The sequence below is a fragment of the Sylvia atricapilla genome, chromosome 6 (assembly GCF_009819655.1).
Source record: "Sylvia atricapilla isolate bSylAtr1 chromosome 6, bSylAtr1.pri, whole genome shotgun sequence".
Classification (NCBI taxonomy): Eukaryota; Metazoa; Chordata; class Aves; order Passeriformes; family Sylviidae; genus Sylvia; species Sylvia atricapilla.
In genome coordinates this window covers 7,279,177-7,295,528 of record NC_089145.1, presented here as the reverse complement: position 1 = coordinate 7,295,528, position 16,352 = coordinate 7,279,177, and the positions used below count along the sequence as shown (strand labels likewise).

The window sequence follows — 16,352 nt, the reverse complement described above, 5'->3', positions numbered from 1 at the left end:
TGACCCAGACTAAGAGTGATGATTATTTAGTCTTTTTTTCTTGTACAGGCAGCTGTGATTTATTTGTTCAAATATATTTACAGGATTTCTAATTGAAATACTGCTAGTTCAAGACAGTCTGATCTTGCTTTGGTGACTCAAGATGATTTTTAACTATGTTCAGGTCTGTGACTGTCTCTCTAAACTAGTTTTAATATAAACAAGCATTACATGAGGAGAAACTAGGTTATGAGTGTTGCAATGCATTTCCAACACTCAAGCAAATGATTCTTTGTAAGGAAAAGTTTCAGTTTACTTCTGAAGGTATAAAGAAGCCAAGTTAGAAAATTCTGTGCCCTTCTTGCTGTGGTTGGCTCAGTGCCAGCACAGGGGCAAATACTGGATCTTTGGAATGTTTCTCAAAATCTGTGGCTGTTTCTACTGGGCAGCAAGCCAAAAGCCCTCCTAAAACATTAAGTACTTAAGAAGGAGCATAGAGGTGCTCAGGGCTCTTTGGGGTGTCTTAGCCAGGTGCAAGGGGCTTTCCTACACCTGCACACGGCTTTTGCATCGTTTGTTATTTTCTCATTTATTAAAACCTTTTGCTTCACAAAACACACCCAAGGAGCCATCCCACATTTATTATTAAGCTGATTCTGAGAAGTGCTGGACACCCTCAGAGACTGATACATCTTCCTGGGGCTCAAAACACTCTGGGCTCATGTAAGATTGTATGATCTGAGGACTACTGAAAAACAGGGAGAATTTTCAGTCTGGCTGTGGGTACCCCTGAGTCAGTAGCTTGCAGCAATGACAGTTACAGAGCTCCCACTGTGTTGAACAACAGCACAGAATACCTCAGTGGTGCTCAATGGAATCTTCCATGAGCCTCTGCTTACCCATGTCAGTAATCCAGATGGCTATTCTCTCGTAGAAGAAGTTGAGGATCATGATGATGACGAAGTTGAGGCAGGAGGCAGTGACTGAGGTGGCCAGCTGGGGGGTGAGCAGGCCGCTGATGGGCTGCAGGGTCTGTGTGTTCTCCATGAGGCTGGCGAAGGCCGCGTACACGGCCAGGCGGTACACGATCACGGCGATCATGCTGGCTATGATCAGGGACACCTGGGCACAGGAGGCACGTTTGAAACACACCTGCAGCTTAAAGACAGCTGTGCACTTTATATATCCATCTATAGCTATATCCACACAGCTTTAAGAACAAGATGTAAACCATCACGCTTTATGTTTTTTATATTTTGTTCTTTGTGGGTATGAGTGCAGCAGCACTGAATTGCAAAGTGCACAGGCAAAATACTTTGTTGTATTATATACTTTAAAACCAACAAAATGGTTCTGCTAATGTAAGAAAAGCTGATAATCTAACACTGGTATCTGAGAAAGTGCAGCAGAGTACAGACAGGAGATGGAAAGGACAAGTTAGATTAAACTGTCAGCTCTGAAACTCACTCAGCATTCATGTTGTGAATTCTTTTGGTCTGCCTTTACTATAGTTTTCTCAGTATGCCTGTTAACACCAAATAAGTCACAGAGAAAGTTATCCCCATGCTAAAATGTCCAATCAAATTACTAATTAATGACAGATTTCCAGGACCTTTTAAAAAAAATCAGAATTGAAGTGCACTTCAAATTACAGCATGAAATCTGCAGAGCAGTAACAAAAGCACATGTTAACCTCATGATTAAAACCAAGTTGTGTTAATGTGATGATTAGTAATGATCATCATCTCTGATACGTGTTAAAATGATGATTCAAAAAGATGCTCACCCAGAACAACACTGTGGCTCCTGAGATGCAGAATCTCACAGCCTGGCTGGTTAAAGGCAAATAAGGCTCCATCTCCTGAAACAGTCAAGCACAGCATAGTTCATGTCATTCTCACATCTTTCACTCCAACATCCAGCAGCACACAGAGCTCTCACCAGCTGTGTGGAAAGTGCTCACATCCAAGGGAAACCATCCAGAACCCTGCCCCTCTCATATGGCAGCCAGGACATAATTTTGAGTGTGCTGGGATCAGGGCAGGGCAAAAAGATCAGAACAGAAGTGGCCCTAAAACTGCTACAAGTAAAGACAGTACCTGGAAAGAATGGTTAAACTTTCACAAAATCAATCAATCAGTAGCTAAAGGAAAAAGACTAACTTCCTGAGGTTGAAAATCAGTAGCTAAAGGAAAAAGACAAACTTCCTGAGCAGGCCACAACTATTACTGTAATCCTAGGTTAGCTGTCAAACAGCTCTGAGTCCACAACTGGACTCAAGTTTTATAAATTCTTCATGCCGAGATTCCTTAAAACTTGTCATTTGGGTATGTCAGTCAGAGTGTGCCTTTCTCCACCCCTTCAATTTTGTTTTCTGAGTTGAAGAAATGGCTATAAATCTAGTTGCCAAGCTCTGCTGCAGCAACAGGCAACTGGGTCTTAGCTATGCCAGTATCCCCAGACAACATATGTACAATTTTCAATGCTCATGTAAAGTTTTTGCAACCAATTCTAGTTCCTAAAATATCAGAGCACATGTTTTACAGAAGAATCTTCTCTTTTAAAAACTAATGTCAGTGGAAGAAGAACTAGTGAAAAACAACTTAAATTTGGTAAATCTGTGGGATAAGGCACGTTATAATGCTTAGACTCCTCTTGAGCAAAGTGGCACTGTGTACATCAAATCTGATGGCTGCAATGACAAATGTTATATAGGCAGTAATGTGCAATGACAGAACCTAAGTCTGAATCAAATGCTTCAATATTTATGTAAATTAGAATTCTATTGTGATCAGCAAACCCAGATTTTAGCTGTGATCTAGTTAGTTTAGCACCATGAACAAGTATGTTAATGACAGCCTCAAGATCAGCAATTTGGTTTCAGTGCATTTTTAACTTTGAATCATGAACAGCGATGAAATAATTTTCTGAGTGAAGCAAAACCAGTTGTGGGACACAAGAAAGTCATTGTCCTGTACCCACATAACCTTATTGGTTACTGCAGAATCTTTGAAAGCACTGGCCTTTCACATGTTCAGTACAGCACATGCTCTAACAGAAGGAAATTAACACTAATATTACCTGTACAGGTTAGCCTCTAATTGGGTACTGATAAGGATGACTGATAAACCCTGCTGCAAAAAAGCCTCTGAAAAACCACTGAGACAGTAAATTTAAGTGTCATAAAATAAAGGCTTGTCTACTCACTGGATTTTTAGGGCAATTGTTAATGCACACTTAGAAAGTACAGAGGAGTGCAGTATCTGACATCGAGATAAGAGAAGTATTACAGTCCATTCTTACTTCCTAAATAAAGTTCACAAAACCCTATCTCACTAAAGGGATCTGGATTAATTTAGAGAGAGAACAATCTTCTCCCACAGGACAGCTACACAGGAACACCTAAGCCTTTGGCTGCACTCTGCTCCAGCTGGTTCCCCTCACCAGGCTGCAGGCTTTGGTCCATGCTGGACACAAGCACTGCTAAGCCACTACTGCCCTGTCCCAACATCATCACCCACAGAGCACACAAGGGCCAGCACATGCTGCTGGACAGAGCTCCCCTGCTCCTTCCCTCAGCTGCAGCACAAACAGGGCACTCTGGCAGGGTTTGGGCCCTGGGCAGCCATGGAAGGGGGTGTGGGGGTTTTTATCTTTTTTTTCTTCTGTTAGAGCCAGGATTAAATGCTTGAGATATGGAGCTCGTGTTCGGACTCAGATGTTCATTAATTCTTATCTGTTACAGTCTCACAGGTTGTGAGTTCTAGCTAACAAGGTGAAAAATGGCTCTAAGCCTTTCCAAGGTTCTTTTAAGCACAAACTGTCCAATTATGAAAGGACACAGATTATTTTTACTTTTAAACCAATAACCAACCACTTGTGGCTTGCAATGCAGATTTTTCTACCCAATCAAAAAAAAAAAAAAAAAAACAACACCCAAGCCCATGAAGAAAAAGGTGAAAAAGAAGGACTGGCCCCTGCCCTAAAACCTCCATCTTGCTTTGTAAATACTACTATATACCAAACTCTTAAACTCTATGTTTTCCACCCTGTGATATCACACACTTCTATTCACACTACACACCCATAATCCCAGTGCTGTCATTCAATTTTGGAAGCCTTCTCCACGGCCTCAGGTGAAATACAGTGTTTTCTTGGGGGTCAGTGCCTGTCAGCACAGGAAGTCTAAAATTCTCAGTGCCCAGGGTTCCAACAGGGGAGGGGTTTGAGCCTGAGCACACACAAGGCTGCAAACCAGCAAATAACACACAACTGGCAGGCATGTGTTTTCAATCAGTAGAGCCAAATAATGAAAATTGATTTACCTGAACCTGAACCTGTTTTCCTGAACATACAGGAATTAATACTTCAGCAGAGCTACACTCTTGAACACAGTGCACTGCTATCAAAGAGCTCTGTGCAAGGTACACTAGTTGCCACAGCAGAATGATTGCAGCAAATGTGGAAGGGGAAAAAATCTCTATTCTCATGAGAAATAAGATCAGTATAAGTATTTCCCAATGATTAAGGGGAGAAGCCCTAAAAGACAGGGCTACTGTTGATCGAAAAAAGACTCTTCCCACATTGTGGCTAAGCTCCTATTTCTTTTCTGAAGACTGTGTTATCTAAGTACACTTAGGACTAGCGACAATAAGCTATTTATATGCAATTCTATTAAAGGGAAAAGATGATTTTAAAATACATCAAATGGGTGTGCTAGATGTTGTGCTGGAATGCAACCAGCTGACCTGAAATTTGTCAAATAACTACTACCTAAAATAAATTTAAATGAAAGCAACTAACATCTAATATTTATATAGAGTGTTTAAGAGTTAAGTAGGGTCACTAATTGCATCTCTATTACATTTCAGAGAAAGGACTTGGGCAACCTTCATCCCTCTGCTGCTCCCCAAACGAAGTGGTTGTGTATCAGAAGCAAAACCACAGCTAGACCAACTTACCACTTGAGATCATGGTGACTGCTTCTTCATATGTTGTGTGGGAATATGAAAAAGTGGTTACAAAGGCATGAAAATTTCAGAGACTTGCTACCCTGAATTGTGAAACATGCTCTAAAAATGGGTAAAAGCCATAAACTTTGCCCTTATTTTCCTGATTTAATCTATCAATTTTCATGATACAAAGCTTTCAGCATACAACTGAATTTGCCCACACGTCAAGGCAGCATGTTCATACCAGAGTTACAGGATTCCTCTTTTTTTGGGTACATTTTGCCTCATACTCAGGCCTCAGCTGGAGCTGCTGCTGTTCCTCTTCAAAATCAACCAAATCCCATTCATACTTCAGTCTTGCTTGCCGCCTCTTCCAAAACTCCAAGAAAAGTGTGACTACAAATAGCAAATGTTAAAATAGAGTCAAGGAAGAAATGAACAAGTTCATGAATCAAGTTAAACATGAGCACTGGCTTCTTTTCTGTGGTTTATTATTTATCCTTACAGTGTGACTCACTTATGTTTACTGACTGCTTACTATAGTTCACAGATAAGATCACAATATGGATCCAGTGATTTATTAGGTAATTAAATTCCAGAATTGGATGACAAGGAAGATGCCAAGACAAGATATGGGTATTTCCATGGTTATCGTGATCATGCTCAATTAACTACTCTGTGTATGCAAAAAGCAACATGGAATTAAGAAAAGAACCCGATAATTCAACTAATTGCTGTGTACAAACCTGTAACACATAAATAACTATGACAACAAAAGCAGAACAGCTTTCAAGTATTATGTTCAAACATTTCTGTTGCTTTTTGATGCTGATTTGACATTATGGTGTCCCTAGGGTGACTTTATTAAGCTGAATGGTATCCCCATTCATCTGTTTAGCCCAGAAAGAAGTTTTGTGACTTTAAAACTAGAGGGCTGAAGGGGGGAGAAGGAGAAGCAGTGGAATGTCTGAGGCAGCTGGATTCAAACACACAGAGATAATAAGAGCTTCAGCATTCTCTCTCTCTCTCTCTCTCTCATGGACTGTGTTGTCTGCAGCACAGACAGACAGCAGGACAGAGCTCTCCTTTCCTTTCAGTTAAGGGTTTTTAGCTAGATGAGAGAGAGAGGTTCCCAGGACTGTGGCTTTTCTTTTTCCTGGAACTGTTCCAACCTGCTCTGGACCCAAAAACCCAGCAGAGCACTGGGAGCTCACACCAGCAGCCCACTGGGGCCCAGGATGGCATTTTCCAGCCCTGGAGGGACTGATGAGAGACTGAGCGAGCCCAGCTTCACCATGGCAAGGACTGTCTGAATTTGTCATCTCTTCAGAACAACAAGAGGTTCCACTGTTTAATATTATTCATTATCTATGCTTGTGAGTACTTTGCTTGTTAAATAAACAGGTTTGTTCCACTTTTCTCCAAGGAGATTTATGTCTCCTGAACTGGTGGGAAGAGGGGCCAATTGAATTTGCTTTCTAGAGGGATCCCTTCAGAGATTTCCTCCCAAATTTGCACTAAACCAGGACACATGGTCATTTTAAAGACGGTGAACGTTTTCATATGATCAACAGTTGGGCTGGCCAAGAATTTTTTAAGACGCTAGAGGGAACTGATTAAATATATAAACAACTATAAAATGTGCAATACTATATAACATTTTAAGTGCCTTTTACAAATTACTTTAAAATGTAAACATTTCGTAATCTGATTGTTCTTATTTCAGCAGGGAAAGTTTTAGGGTTTAGACAAACACAGGAAAGCTTATCTTCTGCAGTTCTAAACTCTTTGGCTGGTGCTTCCTGAATGACTAATCCATGCCACGCAAATGCTACTTCTTAGAAACCAAGAAAAGTTTAGTAAAACATCCATACAACAAAGATCTGATTAGATATAAAAAAAAATTCTATATGAAAGAAGTGAGTGGATTGATCCTCTGATAAAAAATACACAGGTTTTCTATTAGCACACAAGAATCTTTGTGAGTTAATGAAGTATCTATATACAAGCTGAAGATTCAGTGATGACATTTCATACAAACAGTATGACATAAGAGGAAAGTATTTAATTAACAAGAAACAATAACTGTGCTACCCCAAATTTATAAACCTTCATAGAGTTGAAGAACAGAACATGTATTCAACATAATGTTCTTAAAAGTCTGGAGAAGTATCATTGGTGTGAAACTGTGATTACAGAGGCCAGAAATCATCATATTTCTACATCCTGAAAACATACTACAATGTGTGAAGTTCACTGGAGTAGAATTTTCTCATCCCAAAAGCACAGCTAATACATGATGGGCCACCATCCAGCCAGTGAAAGGAGACAAAGCTCCCCACTCCCTCACTGGGACACTGATGATGAGCAGAGAGGACTCTTATATGGGCTGCTGTAAGGTTGAACCCCTCTAGTTACTAAGGAAATAACCAAATGTTAGCATTTAAGAGTACACAACGCTTATGATGTTCTTATGGTATCCTAGATGCCTGCTTGCAGTTTTTTAAGTCTTAATTCCCCTGTAACTTTAAATTATTTTCACTTGTTCATCACTCCTGCACCTTAGGCAGGCTGCCAAGGTGGAGCCATCATTCCCCTTCTTCCCACTTCCAGTGTCCCTCAGCTGCTCAGCCAAGATCTCCTTAATGCTGGACATAAAGCTTATTAAATGTACTCACCCCATATACCCATGAAAATGGCAAAAAAGAGAGTTGCCACGTTGTCAAACAAATGGGAATACTGCAACAGAATACCCAGGAACAGGTTAGTGCCAAAGCAGCTTTCAGGATGAACAGAAATGCCAAGTGGCTGCAGAAGCAGACCCAGACCTGTGAGGACTCGCAGGTGGTGTTCAGTCTCCAGTATTCACAGTCTCGGTCACAAAGTGGGCACATGATGATCTCTCCTCCAATTGAAGGGTCACAGATTTCTTTGCTAAGGAGGAAAACATTGTAAAGTATCTGTTTCCACAGCATCTTAAAAGCTGCTATATGAAATTTATTTTTAAAATAAACAGGAGTTTCATTTGTCCAAAGCTCTAAACTTGCAGCTTCACAGTGAAGATGCCACATCTTATCACATTGTCTAGTGTTAACCAGAGGCTGGTCAGGGCAAGCCAAGAAGGAAGCAGCTGCTACAAGGAGTAGAATTAACAACTCTCTCAGTATGGGCGTTTTGGCTCTACCAGCAATGAACCAGGAATGCCAGGAGCTGTACTGCACATGCCGTGCTTTCGGGCAACATATAAACCGTGTTATTTCTCATCAGGTTACCAATGTCATCAAAACACATTTTCTAAAAGCAGAGACACCACTTCAGCTTTGATAGCTGCAGTAGAATTGGCTATTTCAATTCAATGACAGTGGGTAAAATTTGCTACCTCAATTCAATGACAGTGGGTAAAATTTGCTACTTCAATTCAATGACAGTGGGTAAAATTTAGAATCCTATGATAGTCCTTTGGTATCCAGAGAAATCTCAATACGTGTAACAATATTCCCAGATGAACTCTTAACTTAGCTAAAATACAAGTCTCAAAATTACATTATTCAATAGAATAGATGAGACTTTTACCTTGATTAGTCATCTTTTATGGTTAAAACTCAAAATTTTATGGAAGTCTTCTTACAGAATACTGTGAGCAAGCAATGAAAGGTCACTCTCTTCCTCTCCCCACCCCTAATCCCTGAATACAATAAATCTTTGGACTTCTGATAAAACAAATACCATGCTTATTTTAAAAATAACTACCAAACTGCTGCTTCTAAGATACTGGATCCTTCTCTGATGGAAGAGCACTGCTGATCTGTTTTACTGATGCCTTTGGTTACTACAAATGATGACCTACACAAAAAGGTCAGACTGCTCTGGAAAGTAGATTAAATAGACAAGCCTAAGGCAACAATAAACACTTAAACAATTTTGAGAGATCTAAGAGTTACTCTTAGGATTTCACATATTGCAGCTTCTCCCGTACAGAAAGCTATGGCCAACAAAATATTGCTTTTCACCTACAAGTTGAGTCTTACTAATTGATAGTCACAAGTTCTGCATTAGTGATCCATCACCTTTGCAGTCAATAAAGACAGCTGAAGAACAAATTTCTTTTGGCTCTGACAAGCTTTAAAAGCTTGTTACCTGTTGAATAACAACAAGAATACAATCTTTATTGCAAGAATAAAGTTTTCACACTGCTTAGCTTTTGCCCAGGAGATTTTCAGCGTTATACTTACCTGCTCATATTTTCATCCATTGTAAACAAGCCATAAAGAAAACAGATTAGGCCAACAACTGCTGCAAGGAATAACATCTCGGTGTAAAATCCTAGCCAGGCAAAATAGATTCCAATCTTCTCACCATAGTACTTTCTGAATAAAAAAAAAAAAAACACAAAACCAAACCCAAACAATTAACAGGAACACAAAGCGAAATTTAAAACTAGAGCAAATAGAGCAATATAGCAAATAGAGTAAAAAGAGTAATAGAGCAAACTGGCCAGAGTAAAAGTGGAACATTTGGCAAAATTCGCTTCTAATAGAAGAGTAAATGCATTGAAGTACTGTGGAAAATGAGGTCTGAAGCTGCTCAAGAAAAGTTACTCAAGCTGCATGAACAAGGTGAATGATCAGGATATATGGTCTCTTTTGTTCTCTTTTTCCTCCTAGCAGAAACCAACATTATAATCACCCTTTTCTACAGTATAGTGTAACTGAAGATTTACTTTCTGATTTTTCCAAGGAGTCACACAAATAAAACAGCACAACAGTTCTGATTGTGTGGTTAAAACAAATAAGTAATCCACAGAAATACAACTAACCACTTGTGTTACAAACAAGGAACTGTCCCACTGTATCACATCAGCTGAATCCAAGACATCTTAAGTGAGTTTAAATTTGGGGTTAGAACTAAGAATCAAGCTTCCAAACTGATTTTATCAGTATTTTCTCACGTCTGCATTGAAATTTCAACATTTCATATAAATCTTTAACCTTTTCTTGCAGAGATTGATTAAAAAATCTGAGATATTCTATGTATTTATGTATGTGCTTCTTTACACCTGAATTATCTGTAATACACCTGACCCCAGGAGGACTGGCTAAGTGGAAACAGACTTGATTTGTGTAATGGTTTCATGTCTGCCCGTCTTTGTTTGCTATATTTAGTGCAGTGGTTTGAGTATTTATTCTTCTTTTTTTCCTATGTGAGATAGGGTCAGGAGAAAAGCAAAGCAGGCTTAAATCTTAAAGGGTACAAAGACGGATTTATTAACATACACTAAAGGAAAAGAATGAGAATCAAAATGTAACCATTAAAACACTCCTCCTCCCCCACAAGTGTTTACTTTCATACAAATAACATAAAGAGACAAAACTTAGAACTTTTAGTCAGTTACTACACATAAAGTACTTTTTTATTAGTTCATTTAGAGAGAGAAGATTCACTGGAGATAATGAGAGAACTTCTCATCTATCAGCTTCCAAACCAATCACCAATTAGTTTTTTTTACTGTCCATACTAAACTAACACAATTTGATATAAAAGCATTTTTCCACTTCTCAGAAGAACGCTGTGTCATGTCCTCCCAGGACATAGAGCCCAACTAACACCCAGTTCTCACCAGATCTTGAAAGCAGCAAAGATTTCCTAGCAGGAGCAAGGTATTGACTCCATTACAGTGGAAAGCAAGGAAGTTACAGGCAGTTGGGGGTTATTTATCTCACCTGATCAGGTCCAAGGGCTGCTCCTTGTAGAAGCGGAGGAAGCGTGCCCACTCCATGTAGAGCGTGTGCCTCTCACTGTCACAGTTTGGGTCACTGGCCTTCTTCCAGTACTGGCACTGTGAGCAAATCAGAGTAAGGGGAAAACACCTCATCGACAGGCTCAAATACTACATTGGAAGAGACAAACAGGAATCATGATGGTGTCTAGAGGAGGGAAATCATGCCTTAAGTTTTGGCTTTCATGTTTTTCACATTCTGTGCTGCCCAGGGGTGCAGTTCAGAGCCTCATATTCAGTGTCAGTAAGCTCCCTTCACAGAATAGGGAGACCAAACAAATCCTTTTCCTGCTGGAGACCAAGGACAGTTATTACAAGTTTTCAGGCCCAAAAGCACAAACAAGGGTGGGCTGAAGAGAGAAAACAAGAAGGATGGGACTTCATAATCTGAAGCTTTAATTGGACAATTAAACCCCAATATGCAAATGGACCAAAACTTATAAAAGTGTAAGATCTCATAATCAGCCAGCCATTTTGTGACCATTTTGGGTCCACCTTGTGTGTAGCCCTGGTCAGGCTCTTATCTGCCCAAGATGTACCCTAAAGGCCTTTCAATAAATATCTGCTTTATTCTCTAGCTCTGTCCAGCCTCTCTTTCAGGTCAGCCTTCTCAAGCCATCAGTTCTGCACCCCTCCTAAGACTGCAGTTTTGGTCATTATCTTAACTGTCATATACTAAGAAAATGTTGGAACTTCATCACTTTCCTAGAAATTAAACAGCGTAAAATAACCACAGTTTTTGACAGCTTTTGTAAACTTATTTTTGTGCTACAGAACTCTGCTTCTAGGAATATTTGGCTACATTAATTTTTCACTTTGTTTTTTCCTTTTTTTCTGAATGTCTCTCAATCACAAAGAAAAGCATGAAAATTGGTTTCTAAATAGGAAGCAACCAACAGAATTTTAAGCAACCTAAAGTTTGCATTTTGAAAATATTCTGACAGATTAAATAACTATTTTTAGACAAAGATTTTTGAGTCTGTCTCACAAGTTCTAGATTTTTTTCATAAGATTTCTTAGCATTTAAAGTTGGCTGTAGCTGTATAGAAGAGATTCTTGCTTTTTACTGTGGTTGTTTTGGTTGTTCCAACAGTGTAAAGTGCTTCCCAGCTTAGACTAGAGTTCTAGATCCTAATCAGCCAAACTTTCCTCATGAAAACCTAAGGAATGTCGATTCACTAATTTATTTTGATTTTCTAAGGAAACATTTTCAAACATTTTTAAATATAAATTAAAAAATATAAATCCATATACAGTATTTAAAAATGTCTTATGACAGAATTCAGCGATAAAAACAAGCAACTTAAGTTCACTAAACATAGTGACATCTGAAATAACCATTAAAAACATGGAGACAATTCAGGAATTAAGCAAAAAAAGTAAACATAGCATCTAGGAGGAAAAAAATTTAAGTGAAAAATCCCATGTAAAACACTGTAATCCATCTCTCTCCTGTTTTCTCCATGGAATTTCATTACTAAATCCACACGTGTCATATTAAAAACTGACCTTACAGCAAAACTAAACACAGTATTTACTATCCTTACCACATTTCCAGTATTACAGTATCTGCACCCTAAAGTTCACTGGGAGATGGACAAGTCACCATTCCACACAGGGTACAGGCAACTCCTCTGACCTCAGTCCCACAGTGATATGATCCCAAGAGTTTTCCTCCATCTGCAGGCAGTGTGCACTACTGTGTAACTGCAGCAGGTGTGTGTACACACCCTATACATACACACTGCTAAATGTATTAATTAATTATTAATTAATTGTAATTGTATTAATTGTTAATTGTATTCTTGTTTTAATCTAAGGTGCTACTGCATGGTATGTGTCATCAGCATTACAGGAATATGATGGAATAAGTCTCCAAAGAAATGATGTGACAGACACATATTCTAAAAACTCATCCACAGGAAGAAACATTTCAGCACATAAAAGCAAAATAGTAGGGCTGACAGGTATGTCTTGAGTGTCATCAAACAGAAACAATTACTGGGACAAACTGAAAGGTTTGAGCATATTTTCGTATCTCCTGGAACAGCAAATGTCACAGTAGGTAAAAGAGTGCAAACACTGGGAAATGCTCGAGGGAGCAGAAAGCTGAAATACTTACATCATGAAGAGGATATGCAGCTGTGTAAGTGCCATTGTTTAGCAGTCTCTTAATCCCAAATTTCTTCTTCCCTTCTTCTGTTCCATATGGGCAACGTGTAAGAATGTAATTAACCTGAGATTCAAGGATGAGAATTTCAGACTTTTACTAATTTATGGCCATTAACAGAAATACCTATAATGGATGTGCACTGTGTATAATCTGCAGGAACAACAAGCAAAAGCAAGAAGTATTTCTTCAGAAGGCCTTATGCCATATAAGAACACTGGGGGCACAATTGCCTTGTAGACATCCAGAAGATCAGTTCCAACAGTTATTCTACATTTCTAAGCAAGATGCACAGGTACCCAGGCCTCTCTGTATTTACCTCAGTTTCTTTTGTTACTATTCCTATACTCACTCCTTCCTCGCATGAATATTCTGATTATGTTGCAAACCTCCAGGCAAACACAAGCAGCCAAATTCACATACTTACTATTCTGTTTCTCATGGATGGTGAGAAAAAAGTGCTCTCATCATTAATGAGGTACAGCTCCTGCTTGTCCTTGCTGAAGGGAGCTGTGAAATAATCTGGCTCGGGGTGCATCACGTTCTCAGGCAGCCTGAATGGGAGAAGCACACAGTCCAGGGGGTTCTCTACCATGGGGGGAATGTCATTTTCCCTGATGGGAACTTTAATGTTCAGCACTTCTGCATATGTGATCAGAACCTCCCACGGCGCATGGATCTTCACAAAAAAAATCTTGCCATCTTCGGATTCCTGTTCCAGAAAAGGTAAATCAGACATTATCAGACATTAGACCAAACTGTGTTTTATTGCAAGATTTATGGGAATATTTTTTGTATAAAGTGAATTGCCTTTTACATATTTTTAAAGATTTAAGAACAAAGAGAGAGAGGGGAATGGAAGGACTTTCCATGTGTATGTATATATATTTACTAAAAAGCTTATTTGAGTGGTTAGCTGTTCATAAAAATAATCTTTGCACTACTAAAAGCTCACAAAAACTTTTGAAACTATATTAATCTCAGACACTGAAGCCTGAAAATTCTCATTACACTGGAAACACGAAGAATAATCTTGTCATACCCTCATGTAACATGTATGCTCTTCTAGTGCCGCTGTGCATTCACAGTAGAAGCTGACAATCATAAGGGTTTTTAATATTGCCCAGTGAATTCCCTACCTATGGATGTTACAGAGTCTGAACTTCATCAAGAGTTATTTTACCCAACTCAGCCTCTGGCATGCTGACTGCATCAGTTCTCCAGTTATTACACTAAACAGCACCACTAATCAAACATCCTCAAGAAGTTACAGAGTCCTTCCTCATAATTACAACATCCAGTGAGCATAACTAATCCATTCATTGCTTTCCAAACTTGCTACTCATTGTTAGGTGGGATTAAAATCTGCTGGAAGCATACTTCCCATTTATGTGGATTTAAATCAAATCACAGCTATTTTGCCTTCTTCTTGTTATGAAGGCAAAGACTTTGGTTTTTTTATGAAAGCAGAAGCAAAAGCTTCCTCTTGAATTCAAATTATTCTGCTTCCACAATTCTCATCAATGGATCTGCAAAAAGCACTCAAATAAAATATATTAACCTTGTTTCCCCTAAATTAGTCACACTCCACTGAAATCCACAAGTATAATTTGTAAGTTTTCTCAAAGAAAGAAAGTGGTTTATTAATTTCTGGATCTATTCTTTTGGTCCCAATTTTTTTTTTTTTTTTTTTTTTTACCTTCTTGTCTTCTGTTTCTAGCTCCAAACCAGCCTTTTGCAGGTTGCTCTCAAATTCCTTTCTCCTTTCCTGAAGAGAAACAAAGACACTTCAGTAAATCATGAAGTTAGCAACTAATTTATCACCGGGTTTCACTTCTCTCTGCTGCCCTGATGACAGCCCTTTGAGGCTAGGTGACCTTCTCAAAGCAAGCAGACAGAACCCAGCCCATGCACAATTTTGTGAGGGCCAGCTCTGTGGTGGGAACCCAGCAGGAACTGCACAGACTGGCCACAGGGCACCCACTGGGCAGGAAAAGGCTTTTTTTCTGTGCTCTCTGGGTCATCAGAGAAGCATCTGAAGTCTTGTGTCTTGAGCACTTCTGACTTCAGGAGGCTGGTGTGTGGGCTGTGTTCAAGTTTAGCTATATTTCCAAGAGAAAGGTGAAAAGGAAAAAAACTCTGGAAGCATGTGGAAGACTGATTATTTACAGCCTCATCTATTTACCTCACCTATTCATTTTGTATACTTAATTACACAATTACGCCCGATACAGATATTCAAGTACTGATTACAGACAATTCAAACAGCATTTCACAAACATCACTGATAAGACCAACAAATCACCACATGCTGAGCTTGCATAAAATCAGCATGGACTTCATGCAGAGATAACAAACCTGCGTGGTGGCTGCATCACCTGTGAGAGCTTGATACTCTTCTTGAACTCTCTTTGGTTTTGCACAGTAATTCCTAAGTGCTGTCTTTAACTAAGAACAGTTTCTTCCTCTCCTTTTCTGTATAATTTTTGCTCCTATTGAGAGACTGTATTAAATTCCTCTTAGCTATATAAAATTTGCTGAGGAACTACCAGAATAACAAGATATTTAGCAAAATATTGAGCCTTACCCTCTTTAAAATGCACAACCTACACCATAAATTTATTTCTGGCTAAGCCCTGCCATGCTGTCTAATGTTTCCTTTATTGAAAACATACTTCACAGTTTTCAAACATACTTAAAAAACCCAAAACATGATAGTTTTCAGCCAGTTTTCCTTTCCTGCATGCTTGTGAGGAGTGTACTGCCATTTCTGCATTTCAAGGCTGCATAACCCACTCAGATAAATGAATGCAGACTGAAGAACAGCTTTCATAGCCCTCAAATGTTTTCCTGTGTTAGTGGCCTTTCATTTTCACGTGTCACATCTGATTTTGCCAAATATTGCTAGATATTAAATTAAACACTGGGCTATATAAACTTGTGAATATGGTAAGTCCTGACTTCTAGAACACGCTGCATTTCCATGCATTATTTTCCCTACAAACCTGCCTAAATGCACCTGTATAAACATGTGAGAGAACTCTGACATGATAATTAGTCAGAGAATAACACAACTAAAAGGTGATTTAAGAATGTATGTTAAGATGCTATAGAAAAGCTGACATTCAAGCCCAGCATCCAGAGCTATATGCTACTCTGGATTACTTTTTCTCCTGACAAAGCAAGCTGGTGTGTACTGTTCCTCCAGCAAACACTGGAAGAGAGCCAAGCAAGTCAGCTCAGAGGGTTCTTTGCCACCAGACCCCAGCCAGCCTCTTTCCAGCTGTGCAGCTCAGGAGCAGACAGAGCCAAAGGGTCTGACTCCATCTTACTTATCTTTCCTTACAATACACTTAGTGTGATGAACTGCAAGTGCTCTAAAAGAAATTATGCTCTTATTACTACCTTGCTCTTCTCCCATAAGCCCCCTCCTGAAACCCCTGCAATGTACTGTACTTTCCAGTTGATGGGGAAA

General features: G+C 39.2%; 1 protein-coding gene across 6 annotated transcripts in view; it reads right to left on the bottom strand.

The window, feature by feature from the left end:
- The window catches only part of ANO5 (anoctamin 5), a 58,326-nt gene that overhangs the window by 12,396 nt on the left and 29,578 nt on the right, over nt 1-16,352 (bottom strand). For all 6 annotated transcript variants that reach the window (XM_066320544.1, XM_066320545.1, XM_066320546.1 and 3 more), the window contains 10 exons: nt 14,577-14,645; nt 13,305-13,589; nt 12,830-12,943; nt 10,652-10,767; nt 9,164-9,298; nt 7,760-7,865; nt 7,610-7,670; nt 5,176-5,327; nt 1,766-1,840; nt 879-1,101 (listed from right to left, as the gene is read on the bottom strand). In XM_066320544.1, the coding sequence (XP_066176641.1) occupies nt 879-1,101; nt 1,766-1,840; nt 5,176-5,327; nt 7,610-7,670; nt 7,760-7,865; nt 9,164-9,298; nt 10,652-10,767; nt 12,830-12,943; nt 13,305-13,589; nt 14,577-14,645 (1,336 nt within the window). The remainder of the gene's footprint in view (nt 1-878; nt 1,102-1,765; nt 1,841-5,175; nt 5,328-7,609; nt 7,671-7,759; nt 7,866-9,163; nt 9,299-10,651; nt 10,768-12,829; nt 12,944-13,304; nt 13,590-14,576; nt 14,646-16,352) is intronic.